The following is a 15,908-nucleotide window of genomic DNA, read 5'->3' as shown; positions in this document are numbered from 1 at the left end:
AAATCCAATCGGGGTGGTCTGCCCCATCTTCTCGTACCCATACTCCTGCTCCTGTGGCTGAGCCACCACATGTATATTCCCCCATGTCCTTTAGTCAGATGTCAGATCGCGAAGTGCTTGATATGGTTGCCCAAAATATGATTATTTTAAAAAAGGAATTCTCACAATTACAAGGCGCCTATGAAGCGCAACATGACCAAATAGCGTTACTAAGGGCGGAACTTGAAGAACATTGCGATCAATCGCGCAATCAACATATTTTTTATTCAAACCAAATTCAAGGGGCGGCTACTTCCATCCAGGCCGTACAAGACCAGCTTCTTCACCAATCCTCCTCTCGTTCCACAGTTCCACCCCCACCGCCTCCACCTTCTGGCACTGCCACCACTATCAATCCCCCACCTGCCCCTACATCTTCTAATTCCGATTTGAAATTTGCCAAGCCAAATAAGTTTAGTGGCAAAAAAGAAGACGCCCTTAATTTCATTATTGCATGTCAAGCCTATATAAGGGCAAAAGGAGCCAATAGATCTCACGAGGAGAAAATCTTGTGGATAACATTGTATTTTGAAGGTGCAGCAGAAGATTGGGTTCGCCCATATAAGGAAAGGAAGGTATTTAGGGGAGAGGCGGTTCCACTTTTGGAAAATGTTGATGTGTTTTGGGCCGAATTTACTAAGCATTACGTGGACACAAACCGTGATGAAAAGTACCGTCAAAAATGGAATAATCTACGACAGAAAGCTTCAGTTCAAGAATACACTTGTGAATTTCAGCAGTATTCAGTGTCCTTGGGCTACAGTGACGAAACCTTACGTGACAAGTACTACGACGGCCTCAAAAATGACATCAAGGACATTATGCTATCCACGATGTTCCAATGGCGTTGTGCTACGGCCCAACAGGTCTATGATAAGGCAGAGGAAATTGCAAACCATATTGAATCCACTCGCCTATCCAATCCGTCGGTCCCTACTATTCGTGCCCCTTCCTCTGCCGTCCCCACTTCCAGTTCCAACCCCACTCCCACTCGTACACGTCTAAATGTGGGAGATAATGTATATATGATTGATCCCACTACTCGTCGCGCCAAGAAAGGCGCTATTACTTCAATTGTACAAACAACTTCTGGCAATATGCCCAATGTCAGGTGGAATGGGGAAACAAAGGATACAATGATCCCATTCCCATCTCTCAAAAAGGACGAACGCCCTGCTGCAGCCGCCCCCATCAAACCAATCATTGCTCCCACACCTGTTTTGGCCTCAAGCTCTAAAGGTCCAGGTCCTATGGACCTTGATGGAAGGGGCTTTGCAAATCTCACCTGCCATGTATGCGGAGGTAAAGGCCATTTTGCGCGCAATTGTCCCTCTAAGCCCATGTCTGGACATGTGGCTGATATCGAATGGTCTTGGGAAAGGCCCAAGGAAGAAAATCAAATTGAGGTTGTCTCTGATGAGGAAGAGTCGGGAAAAGGGAAAGCCAAGGCCGATTAAGGAGTAAGGCACTTGGCTGTATGCTAGCAGATTTGCATCATGTAAACAACAACCTAGAAATTCTTTCTTTATGTAATTCACCTCAAATATATGCGTCGTTTACTGCAAATCCGTGTGAGACTCCCAAATCCCAAAAATCAAGTTTTTTGGCTAAACCGTTTCAAGGAAAAGCCATGATTGATTCTGGGGCAACTTCCTGCTTCATCCACCCTCTTTTAGTAGAAACCTATCGACTTCCAACCTATATACATCCAATCCCCAAGAAACTACGCGTTATTGATGGCCGAGAAATTGATTCTGGTCAAATCACTCATTTTACTCGGTTTAAATGTACCATTGGCAATCACACCGAAGAACTAGAATGCCATATTTCCAATATTGGCAATCACCAATTAGTTTTAGGAATGTCATGGTTGAAAAAACACAATCCCCAAATTTTGTGGGAAAAACATACACTTGTTTTTAATTCTCTATATTGTTCCAACAACTGTTTAGCCACACCTGCTGTTTTAGAGCTCAAAGCAGTGGAAGAAATTCCTGTCCCTTATCAAGAATTTGCTAGAGTATTCTCAGAAGAGGAATCGTCAAAATTACCACCCCATTGTCCTTACAACATCGCCATTGAACTACTCCCCGACGCAAAACCCCGACATGGTCCCATCTACAGCCTAGGCCCAAGGGAAGATGTGGAACTCAGGGAAACCATTGAAAAGCAACTGAAGGCAGGCTTGATCCGCCCGTCTAAATCTCCCATGGCTTCCCCCATATTATTTGTCAAGAAGAAAAACGGGAAATTACGCATGTGCGTAGATTATTGACGACTGAACAGCATGACCAAGAAGAACGCCTATCCCCTACCCTTGCCACAGAATCTTATTGAAAAACTACAAGGCGCTAAGATTTTTAGTAAATTTGATCTCAGGGCAGGATATAACTTAGTCCGAATTAAAGAAGGCGACGAATGGAAAACAGCCTTTAAAACAAAATACGGATTATTTGAGTACTTGGTTATGCCCTTTGGGTTAACAAATGCGCCAGCGGCTTTTCAAGATATGATGAACAAAATATTCAGGGATCTTCTGGATGTTTATGTCATCATATACCTGGACGATATCCTAGTCTTCTCCTTGAACGAGAAAGATCATGAAATTCATGTGCGCAAAGTGCTAAAGAGGCTACAGGACAATGACCTCTTTTGTAATATTGAAAAATGCCACTTCCATGTCAAGAAGATCGACTATCTAGGGTTCATTATATTGGAATTTGGTATAGAAGTCGACCAATCTAAAGTCACAGATGCCATGAATTGGTCAACACCTAAGAATGTCAAAAACATCCAAGAATTCTTAGGATTTGTGAACTTTTATAGACAATTTATCCCCAATTTTGGTAACTTGGCACGACCCCTATACAATTTGCTCAAAAAGGACAGCCTATGGAAATGGGAATTGGCGGAACAACAATCCTTTGACAGTTTAAAGAAACGCCTCACTTCAGCGCCACTACTCCTACAGCCGGATACAACAAAACAGTTCTACATAGAATGCGATGCATCGGACTATGCCACTGGAGCTATATTATCCCAACGCAACCCTGAAGGGAAACTAGCTCCAGTAGCCTATCTATCCAAGTCACTGTCCCCTGCTGAAAAGAATTACAACATTTTTGACAAGGAACTATTGGCAGTCATTAGGGCATTTAAAGAATGGCGCCATTTACTGGAAGGATCAGAGTTACCAGTTCAAGTTCTAACAGATCATAAGAATTTGGAGTATTTCTCTACATCACAATCCCTGAACAAACGTCAAATTCGATGGGCAAATTTCCTAGTAGACTACAATTTCCAAATCATCTACAGACCAGGAGCACAAAATAAGAAGGCAGATATCCTCTCTAGACGCTATGATCTAGTACCCCTTGAAGGGGGGGTAGAGAACCAAGTTCTCTTGAAACCAGAACTTTTCATCTCATCAATCACCCCAGATCAGGAAATTAACGACCTGATTGGTGAAGCAATCTATGAGGATGAGCGTCTTAAAGAGATCTTGTACAAGCTCCAGAACAAGAATAAAGTAGTTGACTGGGAGTTAAAAGAAGGATTACTATGGTTTCAAGGGAAAATATTTGTACCTAAGGATGAGACTATCAGGAACCTTATTCTAGAGTCCAGACATGACGCTTTAGCAGCAGGGCATCCAGGACAGGCCAGAACATTGGAACTTGTCTCCCGAAATTATTACTGGCCTTCCCTAAAGAAATTTGTCAACTCTTATGTCAACCATTGTGAAACCTGCATTTGGTCCAAACCTACAAATCAAGTACCTATAGGTCTATTAAAGCCATTACAAATTCCTGAACGTCCTTGGGAAGATATAGCATACAATATGATTGTAGGATTACCAGTATCAGAAGGGTTTGACGCTATCCTCACTGTCATTGACCGGTTCTCAAAAATGGTACATTTCATTCCCACTCAATCCACGGCGTCTGCTATCAACATTGCCAATTTGTTCATCACATACGTATGGAAATTACACGGTCTACCTAGGAGTACAGTCTCAGATAGAGGTCCCACTTTTAATGCCAAGTTCATTCGTCACTTATATAAAAGGCTGGACATCAAGCCCACATACTCTACAGCCTACCATCCGCAAACAGATGGACAGACAGAACAGATACAAAGAGAGGCTGAAATCTTCATTCAAATGTTTGGGAATCACCGACAATCAGACTGGGTATCATTACTCCCTATAGCCAAGTTTGCCCTTAATAACTTAAAGCAATCTTCCACGGGTAAATCCCCTTTCCAAATATGTTACGGAGTAAATCCACGATTCTCTGTGGGCCAAAAATCAGATGAATCCGTTCCCAATGCAGACAAACATGCAGAATTCCTAGAAAAAGGCTACGATGAAGTCAAAGCAGCACTCTCATTGTCACAAGAAAGGATGAAACATTTCTACAACCAACGTCACAGAGAGGAAGAAGAAATTCAAGTAGGAGATAAGGTCTGGTTAAGCCATCAAAATATATCCACCGACAGACCGTCCATTAAACTCAGCCATAAAAAGTTAGGACCCTACTTAGTAATTGAAAAAATTGGTTTGCATGCGTATAAATTACAACTACCCCATACTATGCGCATACACCCAGTCTTTCATATCAACCTTCTAACAAAGTTCCACCCCAATCCTCACGGACGTGATCCTCCTCAACCTGCACCAATCATCACAGAAGAAGGTGAAGAGGAATACGAAGTAGAAAAAATCCTAGATAGCAAATGGAAAGGACGAGGGAAAACAAAGAAGTTATGGTACCTGGTCAAATGGAAAGGATATGATGAAGGAAGTAATTCATGGGAGCCAATAGACAATGTGGGAAATGCTCAAGAAATCCTAGAAGAATTTCACAAGGAACATCCTGACGCAGTTGGAGCTTGAAGAGGGGGTGATGTCATGACCTTCATTGGCATGACATGATTTTTACTATTTTCTACCTTTTTTCTGAGACAGTTTCCTTTTTGGTATATATTTATGACTCATCAAGATCACGTGATATATTTGATATATGATGTGAAATTGTAAATGACTCACTATTTAGTACTGTTGTTTTTGATGTGGCTTTCCTCATGTATATAAGCCAGGTCAAGTCGCCGCTAAACAGCAAGACTTGACCTCTTCGTCAATCCACCTGAGTTCTTACCTACCCATTGCCCTGCTCCCTTGTTGAGCCTAGTGCACTTTACTTAAGCATCACCTACCAGGCCTTTGTTGCCCTCTACCCTAAATCATACCCCCTGGGCCTTTGTCGCCCCTCTTGTTCTCATAGTCCATTGGTGATAGGGCCACGGACTTTAAGCCTACTTGTATCATAGGTCCGAGCTTAGTCGTGACACATACCCAAGTTGTAAGGAACAGAGAGAATCTAAAACTGAAACTTCAACAAAGAGACAACTAAGTTCTCTTGCTCACTCTTTTGCGCTTCTTTCCTCTTGCCAGCTGACCCAATATCAACACCCTTGACCGGGTCATCACTGAGTAGGTCCAGTAACACCGGTGAGCTTAAATCAATGCCATCCGACTCCCCAATCTCAAATGAGTACTTTGAACCGGGTCCCGGTTGTTCAATAACGGCGTCAAGCTCCCATTCCTCCTCCCATTTATTGGTGTCATAAACAGAGGAAAATAGAACTAGCTGGAATTGAACCAGCTTGACCACTAAGCCATAGAGCCCTATTATTCCTCTGCTGACAACCCATGATTACACCTGCTACCCCCCAAATTTGGGCTTGGGCCAGCATGCAACCACTTGTACTGGTCATGTGACCGTGTCCAGGACACTGCCCCCTGTCACGACTAAGCTTGGACCTATGGTGCAAGGGGGCTTTAAGTCCGTGGCCCTATCACCAATGGACTATGAAACAGGTAGAGGGGCGACAAGGGCCCAAGGGGTATGGATTAGGGTAGAGGGCAACAATGGCCTGGCAATTGATGTTTAAGTAAGTGCACTAATGCTCAACAAGGGAGCAGGGCAGAGGGATAGGTAAGAGCTCAGGTGAATTGACAAAGAGGTCAAGTCTTGCTGTTTAAGCGGCGACTTGACCTGGTTTATATACATGAAGAAAGCCACATCAAAAACAACAGTACTAAATAGTGAGTCATTTACAATTCACATCATATATCAAATATGTCACGTGACCTTGATGAGTCATAAATATATACCAAAAAGGAAACTGTCTCAGAAAAAAGATAGAAAAATAGTAAAAAATCATGTCATGCCAATGAAGGTCATGACATTACCCCCTCTTCAAGCTCCAACTGCATCAGGGTACTCCTTATGGAACTCTTCTTTTGCTTCCTTGGCATTGGCCACATTATCGATTGGTTCCCAAGAATTGCTTCCCTTGTCGTATCCCTTCCACTTAATCAGATACCAAAGTTTCCTTGTTTTCCCGCGTCCTTTCCATTTACTATCCAAGATTTTTTCAACCTCATATTCCTCCTCTCCTTCTTCTGTGACAATGGGTGCAGGTTGGGGAGGGTCGCGACCATGAGGGTCAGGATGAAATTTAGTAAGAAGATTGATATGGAACACAGGATGTATGCGCATAGTTGGGGTAATTGAAGTTTGTATGCGTGTGATCCTATTCTTTTGATTACTAAGTAGGGTCCTAATTTTTTGTGGCTGAGTTTCATTGAGGGTCTGTCTGTAGATATATTTTGATGGCTCAGCCAGGCTTTGTCTCCTACTTGAATTTCTTCTTCTTTTCTGTGATGTTGATCATAGAAGTGTTTCATCCTTTCTTGTGACAGGGACAATGCTGCCTTGACTTCATCGTAGCCTTGTTCTAAGAACTCCGCGTGTTCATCTGCATTGGGTACTGATTCATCTGTTTTTGACCTACAGAGAATCGGGGATTTAAGCGTAACATATCTGGAATGGAGATTTGCCCGTAGAAGTTTGTTTTAGATTATTGAGGGCAAACTTGGCCAAAGGAAGTAGGGATACCCAGTCTGATTGGCGGTGATTTCCGAACATACGGATAAAGATTTCAGCCTCCCTTTGTATTCGTTCTGTCTGTCCATCTGTTTGCGGATGGTAGGCTGTAGAGTATGTGGGTTTAATGTCCAACCTTTTATACAGATGACGAATGAACTTGGCATTAAATGTAGGACCTCTGTCTGAAACCGTACTTCTAGGGAGGCCGTGTAATTTCCATATATACGTGATGAAGAGGTTGGCAATATCAATAGCCAACGCCGTGGATTGGGTAGGAATAAAGTGGACCATTTTTGAGAATCGGTCAATGACAGTAAGTATGGCATCAAAGCCTTCTGAAACCGGTAGTCCCACAATCATGTCATAGGCTATGTCTTCCCAGGACGTTCAGGAATTTGCAATGGTTTTAGTAATCCTACAGATACTTGGTTTGTTGGTTTGGACCTGATGCAGGTTTCGCAATGGCTGACATAAGAATGACAAATTTTTCCTGGAAACAAGTTCTAATGTCCTGGCCTGTCCTGGATGCCCTGCTGCTAAAGCGTCATGCCTAGATTCCAAGATAAGGTTCCTAATAGTGTCATCCTTTGGAACAAATATTTCCCTTGAAACCATAGTAATCCTTCCTTTAATTCCCAGTCAACTACTTTATTTTTGTTCTGGAGCTTGTACAAGATTTCTTTAAGACGTTCATCCTCATAGATTGCTTCACCAATCAGATCGTTGATTTCCTGATCTGGGGTAATAGATGCGATGAAAAGTTCCGGTTTTAGGAGAACCTGGTTCTCTACCCCCCCTTCAAGGGGTATTAAATCATAGCGTCTAGAGAGAATATCCGCCTTTTTGTTCTGTGCCCCAGGTCTGTAGGTAATCTGGAAATTGTAGTCTACTAGGAAATTTGCCCATCGGATTTGACGTTTGTTCAAGGATTGTGACGTAGAGAAATACTCCAAATTCTTATGATCTGTTAGAACTTGGACTGGTAATTCTGACCCTTCCAGTAAATGACGCCATTCCTTAAATGCCCTAATGACTGCCAGTAATTCTTTGTCAAAGATGTCGTAGTTTTTTTCGGCTGGGGATAGGGATTTTGATAGATAGGCTACGGGGGCTAGTTTCCCTTCAGGATTACGCTGAGATAGTATTGCTCCAGTGGCATAGTCCGATGCGTTGCATTCTACATAAAATTGTCTTGTGGTGTCAGGCTGTAAAAGCAAGGGTGCTGAGGTAAGACATTTTTAAGGCCGTCAAAGGATTGCTGTTCTGCTTGTTCCCATTTCCATTGACTGTCTTTCTTGAGCAAATTATACAAAGGCCGTGCCATGTTGCCAAAATTAGGGATAAACCGTCTATAGAAGTTCACAAATCCTAAGAATTCTTGGATGTTTTTGACATTCTTAGGTGTCGACCAGTTCAGGGCGTCTGTGACCTTAGATTGATCAACTTCTATACCAAATTCCGATATGATAAACCCTAGATAATCAATCTTCTTGACGTGGAAATGGCATTTCTCAATATTCCTAGATAATCAATCTTCTTGACGTGGAAATGGCATTTCTCATATTGCAAAAAAGGTCATTATCCTGTAGCCTTTTCAGTACCTCTCGCACATGGGTTTCATGATCCTTTTCATTCAGGGAGAAGACTAGAATATCGTCCAAGTAAATGATGACATATACGTCCAAAAGGTCTCGGAAAATTTTGTTCATCATGTCTTGAAAAGACGCCGGTGCATTTGTCAAACCAAAGGGCATAACCAAGTATTCGAATAGTCCGTATTTTGTTTTGAAGGCCGTCTTCCATTCGTCACCTTCTTTAATTCGGACTAAATTGTAACCTGACTTAAGATCAAATTTACTAAAGATCTTGGCACCTTGTAACTTCTTGATAAGATTGTGGCAAGGGTAAAGGGTACGCGTTCTTCTTGGTCATGCTATTCAAGCGCCGGTAGTCCACACACATGCGTAATTTTCCATTCTTTTTCTTGACAAATAAGATTGGAGAAGCCATGGGAGACTTTGAGGGTCGAATCAATCCGGCCTTGAGTTGTTTTTCAATAGTTTCCTTGAGTTCGGCATCCTCCCTTGGGCCTAGGCTATAAATGGGGCCATGTCGGGGTTTTGCATCAGGAAGCAACTCAATAGCAATATCATAAGGACGGTGGGGTGGCAATTTGGATGATTCTTCCTCCGAAAATACTCTAGAGAATTCTTGGTAGGGAGTAGGGATTTCTTCTACTGCTTGAGTTCTAAAACAGCAGGTACGGGTAGGCAATTATTGGAGCAGTATAACGAATTAAAGACAAGGGTATGTTTTTCCCATGATATCTGGGGGTTATGCTTCTTTAGCCATGACATTCCTAAAACTAACTGATGATTGCCAATATTTGAAATATGGCATTCTAGTTCTTTGGTATGGTTACCAATAGTGCATTTGAAGCGAGTGAAATGAGTGATTTGGCCAGAATCAATTTCTTGGCCATCAATAACGCGGAGCTTTTTAGGAATTGGATGAAGGTAGGTAGGAAGTCGATAAGTTTCTACCAAAAGAGGGTGGATGAAGCACGACGTAGCTCCGGAATCAATCATGGCTTTTCCCTGAAAAGGCTTAGCCAAAAACTAGATTTTTGGGATTTAGGAGTTTTGCACGGATTTGCAGAGAACGATGCATATATTTGAGAAGTATTACATAAGGAAAGTATTTCAAAATCATTATTCTCATGATGCAAATCCGCAAGCATACAGCCAAGTGCCTTACTCCTTAGTCGGCCTTGGCTTTCCTTTTCCCAATTCTTCTTCATCTGAAACAACTTCGATACGACTCTCTTCCTTTGGCCTTTCCCATGACCATTCAACATTAGCCACATGTCCAGACATGGGCTTGGAGGGACAGTTTCGCGCAAAATGACCTTTACCACCGCACACATGACAAGTGAGATTAGCAAAACCCCTTCCATCAAGATCCATAGGGCCTGGACCTTTAGAATTCGAGGCTAAGATGGGAGTGGGGGCAATTATAGATTTGACAGGTGCGGCGGCAGCAGGACGTTCATCTTTTTTAAGGGAGGGGAATGGTATCATGGTATCTTTTGTTTCCCCATTCCACCTGACGTTTGGCATGTTGCCGGAGGTTGTTCGAACAATAGAAGTGATAGCGCCTTTTTTTCGCGCGACAAGTGGTGGGATCAATCATGTAAACATTGTCCCCAACGTTGAGACGAGTGCAAGCAGGAGTGGGATTGGAAGTAGAAGTGGAGGTGGGAACAGTAGAGGAAGTGGTACGAGTAGTAGAGACCGATGGATTGGACAGACAAGTGGATTCAATATGGTTGGCAATCTCTTCCGCTTTGTCATAAACTTGTTGAGCGGTAGCACGACGCCATTGGAACATGGTAGATAACATAATGTCCTTGATGTCATTTTTGAGTCCATCATAGTACTTATTGCGCAGTGTCTCGTTGCTATAACCCAAGGATACGGAGTACTGTTGAAATTCTTGAGTGTACTCCTGGACTGAAGCCTTCTGCCGCAAGTTGTTCCATTTTTGGCAATATTTTTCATCGCGGTTAGTATCCACATAATGCTTAGTGAACTCAGCCCAAAAAGTATCGATATCCTCCAACAGAGGGACTGCTTCTCCCCTGAACACTTTCTTTCTTTATATGGACGAACCCAGTCCTCAGCTGCTCCTTCAAAATATGATGTAACCCACAAGATTTTTCTTTGTGGGATTGGTTGGCCCCTTTTGCCCTTATATAAGCTTGACAGGCAATGATGAAATTGAGGGCGTCTTCTTTTTGCCATTGAACTTATTGGGCTTGGCAAACTTCGAGGAGGTGGAGGTGGGGCTGTAGGGCAAGCATTAGACATATGGAGCAATTGATCTTGCACAACCTGAATGGAGGCCGCGGCTCCTTGAATTTGATTTGAATAAAACACATGTTGGTTACGTGACTGGTTGCAATGTTCCTCAAGTTCCGCCCTTAACAATGCTAATTGATCACTTTGGGCTTCGTAAGCCCCTTGTAGTTGGGAAAATTCTTTTTTCAAAATGATCATATTCTGGGCTACCATATCAAGGAGTTCGCGATCTGACATTTGATCAAAAGACATGGGAGAATAAACATGAGGCGGCACAGCCGCAGGAGCAGGAGTATGTGTACGAGAGGATGGAGCAGACCATCCTGATTGAATTGGGGAGAAGTCAATTAGTCTCTCCCATTGCGCCCAAGCCAGGCATTGTCATATGAGACTGCGAAAAACTCATATTCTTTGTAATAATGGATTCGACCCTTTCCGTCTTGGGTGATATCCTGAATAGAGCAGTGGAAGTTATCTAGCTCAAGCTCCTTTTCAACAAGAAGGCGGTCCCTTTCCTCAATAAGTCGTTCTTGCTCTTCAATGGTAAGAGCAAGGTTGCGGTTATGGGCTTCAAGATTGGTAATAAGGTTCCTTTGTTCCTGAAGATCTGCCTCGTAGATATTATTAAGGCGCTCTGCAAACGACTTGTGATGTTAATATGGGCTATGGTTTGGACGAGCCCTGGTTCTTCAATGCGAGCAATATGTTCTTCGAGGTTGTTGATGCGACCAACTAGAACGTGGTTGATGTCGCTGAGTTTTTTCAAGGTAGAGGTAGCGGGTGACAATGGAGTAGGGCCAAAAGATGGCGAAGGATAAGATCTAAAAAATCAAACACTAGAGTGCGTTCCCAATATAAATCGGTACTCGATCAGATAGGTAATAACGGATTTATAGTGCTAATTACTAACTGTTTGCCTTCCCACTAGCGTTAAACTATCCTTTTCTAATATCAACAGCTGTGTACGAGCGTGATGATTAGTCAGGTTTTGTAAGCGGAGGTTCAGCTGACTAACAGCGTATGACTAAAGGTGCGGACACCCTGGTATGCGGACAATTGCTGGCAAAGGGCTATCCCGCAACCTTACTGGCACTTGTATTCCTGTCTTTGATTATTACACAGGGGCTACGATGTGATGCGTCAGGTTTTTAGTAAGCGGAGGTTCAGCTGACTAACAGAGGACTAAAGGTGCGGACACCCTGGTATGCGGACAATTGCTGGCAAAGGGCTATCCCGCAACCTTACTGGCACTTGTATTCCTGTCTTTGATTATTACACAGGGGCTACGATGTGATGCCGTTTCAGGCTTTGTGCTTATCTAAGCGCAGTTCTTGTTTGTTGACAAGAGTACGAGTAACAAGACTTGACCTAGTGTCACGACTAAGCTCGGACCTAGGTGCAAGGGGCTTTAAGTCCGTGGCCCTATCACCAATGGACTGAAACAGGTAGAGGGGCAACAAGGGCCCAAGGGGTATGGATTAGGGTAGAGGGCAACAATGGCCTGGCAATTGATGTTAAGTAAGTGCACTAATGCTCAACAAGGGAGCAGGGCAGAGGGATAGGTAAGAGCTCAGTGAATTGACGAAGAGGTCAAGTCTTGCTGTTTAAGCGGCGACTTGACCTGGTTTATATACATGAAGAAAGCCACATCAAAAACAACAGTAAAATAGTGAGTCATTTACAATTTCACATCATATATCAATATGTCACGTGACCTTGATGAGTCATAAATATATACCAAAAAAGGAAACTGTCTCAGAAAAAAGATAGAAAAATAGTAAAAAATCATGTCATGCCAATGAAGGTCATGACACCCCCCTTTTTTGGGTGGGCAGCGCCCCTGTGAAAAGTTTTTCCCATGGTGGGATAGAACTGGTGTCCTTCCAAGTTCTACAAGTGTCATAAACAGAGGAAAATAACTAGCCGGAATTGAACCAGCTTGACCACTAAGCCATAGAGCCCTATTATTCCTCTGCTGACAACCCATGATTACACCTGCTACCCCCCAAATTTGGGCTTGGGCCAGCATGCAACCACTTACTGGTCATGACCGTGTCCAGGACAATCGGCCTCATCCAAGAGCTCCACTACCGCTGGATCTTCGCTGTTGGTTGTAGCAGCTGTAGCAGCTTCTTGAGTCTTGACTTCAACCCCTGGAGCGCTGAACCCAGTGCACTTGCTTGGCTGCGCCTCACATTGCTTCAGGAGGTTGGAAGTTGCGGTAGCAAACTGTTGGTGGTTACCTCCGTTGAATTGCTCTAAGTTGAAGCAGAGATTGTTAGTATCTCTTATAATGAGGCTGGAATGATCATACCCGCAATCGTAGATAGTGCTGCTTGATCTGTGTCATGTGAATGAGGTGCTGGTCTTCTGCTGGCCTTGATCAGGTGCATTTAACTTGGTAATATTCAAGCATTTCAACTCCATGTATCATTACATAATCGAGTAACTTACAGGCCAAAACCCGCCCCTCCTTTCTTACATGTAAACCAGCATAAATAAGTAACTATTTATGTAGGTATCTTTGGATTTCTACGGTACCCTATTAAGTAGGATCTTCAATATGTCAAGTATAGATGCTGGTCGTTGATGATAAACCAAGTGCTTCTCTTGGGTGCTTGACCCGTTTCTCTTTATGTGCAGTTTTAATAGTTTAATACAAATCTGTGGGACCGCAAAACTTAAACAGGCCAATGTGGCCAAGGTTTGCTGGGTAACACATCTAGAATTTCATATTATAGTAACACAGTTACTGGTATTATAACACTCATACATCCATTGCCCTTCTCCTCTATGTGGCACAATATGAGTCCCAGAAGATCGTACCGTTTACTCTACTACTCTAATTTATTTGATTCCTGCTCCGTATTGCAATGTTGCCTACCTTGTTGCGCACACCAAGTCAATATTTAATATTCGACCAACGCATATGCCCGGGCTTGACCCATTTGCCCAAGCCAGCTCGATGGTATGACCCCAATGTCAATGGGGCCTAGTTCAATATATTGCTACCGTTCCTTGAACTGGTTTGCGTTACCATAATGACCCTGGACATTGGTACCTTCCCGGGTGTAAGGGTGTGCAATATTTGTACATTAATTGCATTTTTATGCTAGCCCTTCACATATTGAGCTGGCCGCGCCCACTCAATTGACCATTTCAACTCCCTTGCTCTCTTCATTGTTTGTGTCTGATTTCTAACTATATACTCATTTGGCTTGTTCCGCTTACTCATGTATGAATCCCGTTGACCTTATAAGGTCCCGGGGGGGGGGGATTCGCTAAAAACCTGTCTTTACTTTCGAACCACAACAATTGAGTGTTTTACAGATTGTCATTGTCTTGGCAACACAGTTGCCATCAACGTTTGTATTTACAAGTGGACAATAATTGAAACCTCACGCCGGGCCTGGCAGTTTTACTTATATCACATTTACTAATCATAAATTTCGCTTCCTTGTACGCATAAATATAAGGGTTGCAAAAGAGCAAGAGTGGTCTTGGAGTTGGTTTGTTATTCTCGTTCAAGCTCATATTCAAGGAAAAGTACATAAATAGTAGTAAGGTGTATGCATTTGTTCTCAACAATATCCTATGCAATACTGTGGTCACAAGATATATACAGCCCCTGGTCATGCGCATCTAATTGACATGAGACCCACAGAGCAGGGCTTGCTAGATAGGCAGTAGTCAATATCTATATGTTTGCGTTTGAGAGTGAATTGGATGAACCAAGAGGTTTGATTCTACTTCTTCCTGCTCTCACATCACAACCAAAGAGGCAGTCGGTATGTAAATTTTTGCACTGAAACGTACTTGGTGCCACACTGAGGAATATTTTACTTTTGACCAAACTAGGCGTTTGAAGTTGAACCGGTCAAGCTAGCTCTTGGTAAAATTTGAATTTCAACTTGTTCCTCATTACTGTGACATATTTATGGTTCAATGATGGTTTTGTGTTTGTGCAATAGGATTGACGCCAAGAAGAAAGAAGAAATGCAAACTCGTGTGTAATTACTCAATCTAAACGCTAGTCTTGTGAGCCCTGTATTCCAGCAAGCTGCCAATGAGAGATGGCCTGCAAACTGGGTCACAAGAGCACCCGCCTCCGAGTGGCGCTCAATAAGCCCCAGCTCAGTTCCGTTGGCCATTGTACCAACCTAGCTAACCATTCCACGCCACTCCCGGACCGGGCCCTTGGACATCCGGGCCAGTCCCGTTTCTCCCATCACGAGAACCCACAAACAAATTGTCATTTAGTGTCCGTTTACCTAACCATACAGTAGAACCTGAGAATTTGTATACATTTGGGAAATTGGAAATAGGACAATTATACGGATTGACAGAGAGTTCACAACATGTACAAATGAGCGGAAAAGCAATCACTGGGGGTACTGCAGAAGCAACATAGATAAAAGATAAAATAGACAAGTACATCCTCATCACAGAATATGCTTGTAAGACTGCCTAATCTCATCAGCATGGCCTCTTCCAAGGGTGGGGCCCGGTCTCAATGTGCTGATCCACATCTATGAACTCACGGGCGGAAGGGTACGTAGTTCCAGCAAGGACTGGTTGTTGGCTGCTAAGTAGATCGAGTAGGGCAATCATGAATAAGCCAAACTGTGTTTGAAGGGTAGAATACAAGCTTGCATGCGTTTTCACCCCTTATATGCGCACAATCGCCAAATATTTTGGCTGTGGTTATGACTCAAGCCACTTGGTTTGTAAGGTGTTGGTGAGGCTCACTCAGCATTCAGCTTTTTGGGTGGCACAATTTCCAATAATTGATGGGAAGCCCATTGCCTATTTAGGCCGCTTTTATACGAATTAACGTTATACAAATTCTCAGGTTCTACTGTACAGTAGTACCCCCTTGACTTGCATCCCCTCTACTTGCATAAATGACGTGAGTTTCACCGGAAACGCCGGGATCTCAGCAGTTGCGCTTTCTGCCACCCGCTTTCCGTTATGCACAGCCACCCCGCTACTGCAGCATAGCCACTCACCGGCCAAAGGTAACGCGAATGGATATTATGTATTTTTTGTTGTA

The 15,908-nt window shown here is 43.1% G+C and overlaps 6 protein-coding genes across 6 annotated transcripts; 2 read left to right on the top strand and 4 right to left on the bottom strand.

The window, feature by feature from the left end:
• Positions 1 to 83: 83 nt before the first annotated feature.
• RhiXN_08436 (Retrotransposon gag protein) lies at positions 84 to 1,496 on the top strand (the record flags this gene model as incomplete). The annotated part of the gene is made up of 1 exon (XM_043328252.1): positions 84 to 1,496. The coding sequence occupies one exon, from the start codon at positions 84 to 86 to the stop codon at positions 1,494 to 1,496; it is 1,413 nt and encodes a 470-aa protein (XP_043183637.1).
• A 404-nt stretch (positions 1,497 to 1,900) lies between these two features.
• RhiXN_08435 (Retrotransposable element Tf2 protein) lies at positions 1,901 to 4,936 on the top strand (the record flags this gene model as incomplete). The annotated part of the gene is made up of 2 exons (XM_043328251.1): positions 1,901 to 2,298; positions 2,326 to 4,936. 2 exons carry the CDS (start codon positions 1,901 to 1,903, stop codon positions 4,934 to 4,936), a joined length of 3,009 nt encoding a protein of 1,002 aa, XP_043183636.1.
• A 1,366-nt stretch (positions 4,937 to 6,302) lies between these two features.
• On the bottom strand, positions 6,303 to 7,355 carry RhiXN_08434 (Retrotransposable element Tf2 protein; the record flags this gene model as incomplete). Its single annotated transcript, XM_043328250.1, has 3 exons — positions 6,303 to 6,698; positions 6,746 to 6,929; positions 6,982 to 7,355. 3 exons carry the CDS (start codon positions 7,353 to 7,355, stop codon positions 6,303 to 6,305), a joined length of 954 nt encoding a protein of 317 aa, XP_043183635.1.
• A 176-nt stretch (positions 7,356 to 7,531) lies between these two features.
• RhiXN_08433 (Retrotransposable element Tf2 protein) lies at positions 7,532 to 9,583 on the bottom strand (the record flags this gene model as incomplete). Its single annotated transcript, XM_043328249.1, has 5 exons — positions 7,532 to 8,200; positions 8,230 to 8,505; positions 8,597 to 8,852; positions 8,911 to 9,243; positions 9,366 to 9,583. The coding sequence occupies 5 exons, from the start codon at positions 9,581 to 9,583 to the stop codon at positions 7,532 to 7,534; spliced, it is 1,752 nt and encodes a 583-aa protein (XP_043183634.1).
• A 165-nt stretch (positions 9,584 to 9,748) lies between these two features.
• On the bottom strand, positions 9,749 to 11,107 carry RhiXN_08432 (Retrotransposon gag protein; the record flags this gene model as incomplete). The annotated part of the gene is made up of 3 exons (XM_043328248.1): positions 9,749 to 10,047; positions 10,106 to 10,650; positions 10,707 to 11,107. The coding sequence occupies 3 exons, from the start codon at positions 11,105 to 11,107 to the stop codon at positions 9,749 to 9,751; spliced, it is 1,245 nt and encodes a 414-aa protein (XP_043183633.1).
• Positions 11,108 to 11,202: 95 nt separating this feature from the next.
• On the bottom strand, positions 11,203 to 13,248 carry RhiXN_08431 (uncharacterized protein; the record flags this gene model as incomplete). The annotated part of the gene is made up of 4 exons (XM_043328247.1): positions 11,203 to 11,499; positions 11,532 to 11,676; positions 12,897 to 13,113; positions 13,170 to 13,248. 4 exons carry the CDS (start codon positions 13,246 to 13,248, stop codon positions 11,203 to 11,205), a joined length of 738 nt encoding a protein of 245 aa, XP_043183632.1.
• Between the last annotated feature and the right edge of the window lie 2,660 nt (positions 13,249 to 15,908).

This window comes from Rhizoctonia solani, chromosome 10, assembly GCF_016906535.1.
Source record: "Rhizoctonia solani chromosome 10, complete sequence".
NCBI classification, from domain to species: domain Eukaryota; kingdom Fungi; phylum Basidiomycota; class Agaricomycetes; order Cantharellales; family Ceratobasidiaceae; genus Rhizoctonia; species Rhizoctonia solani.
The sequence above is the reverse complement of the archived record's forward strand: the minus strand, read 5'-3'. Positions and strand labels throughout refer to the sequence as shown.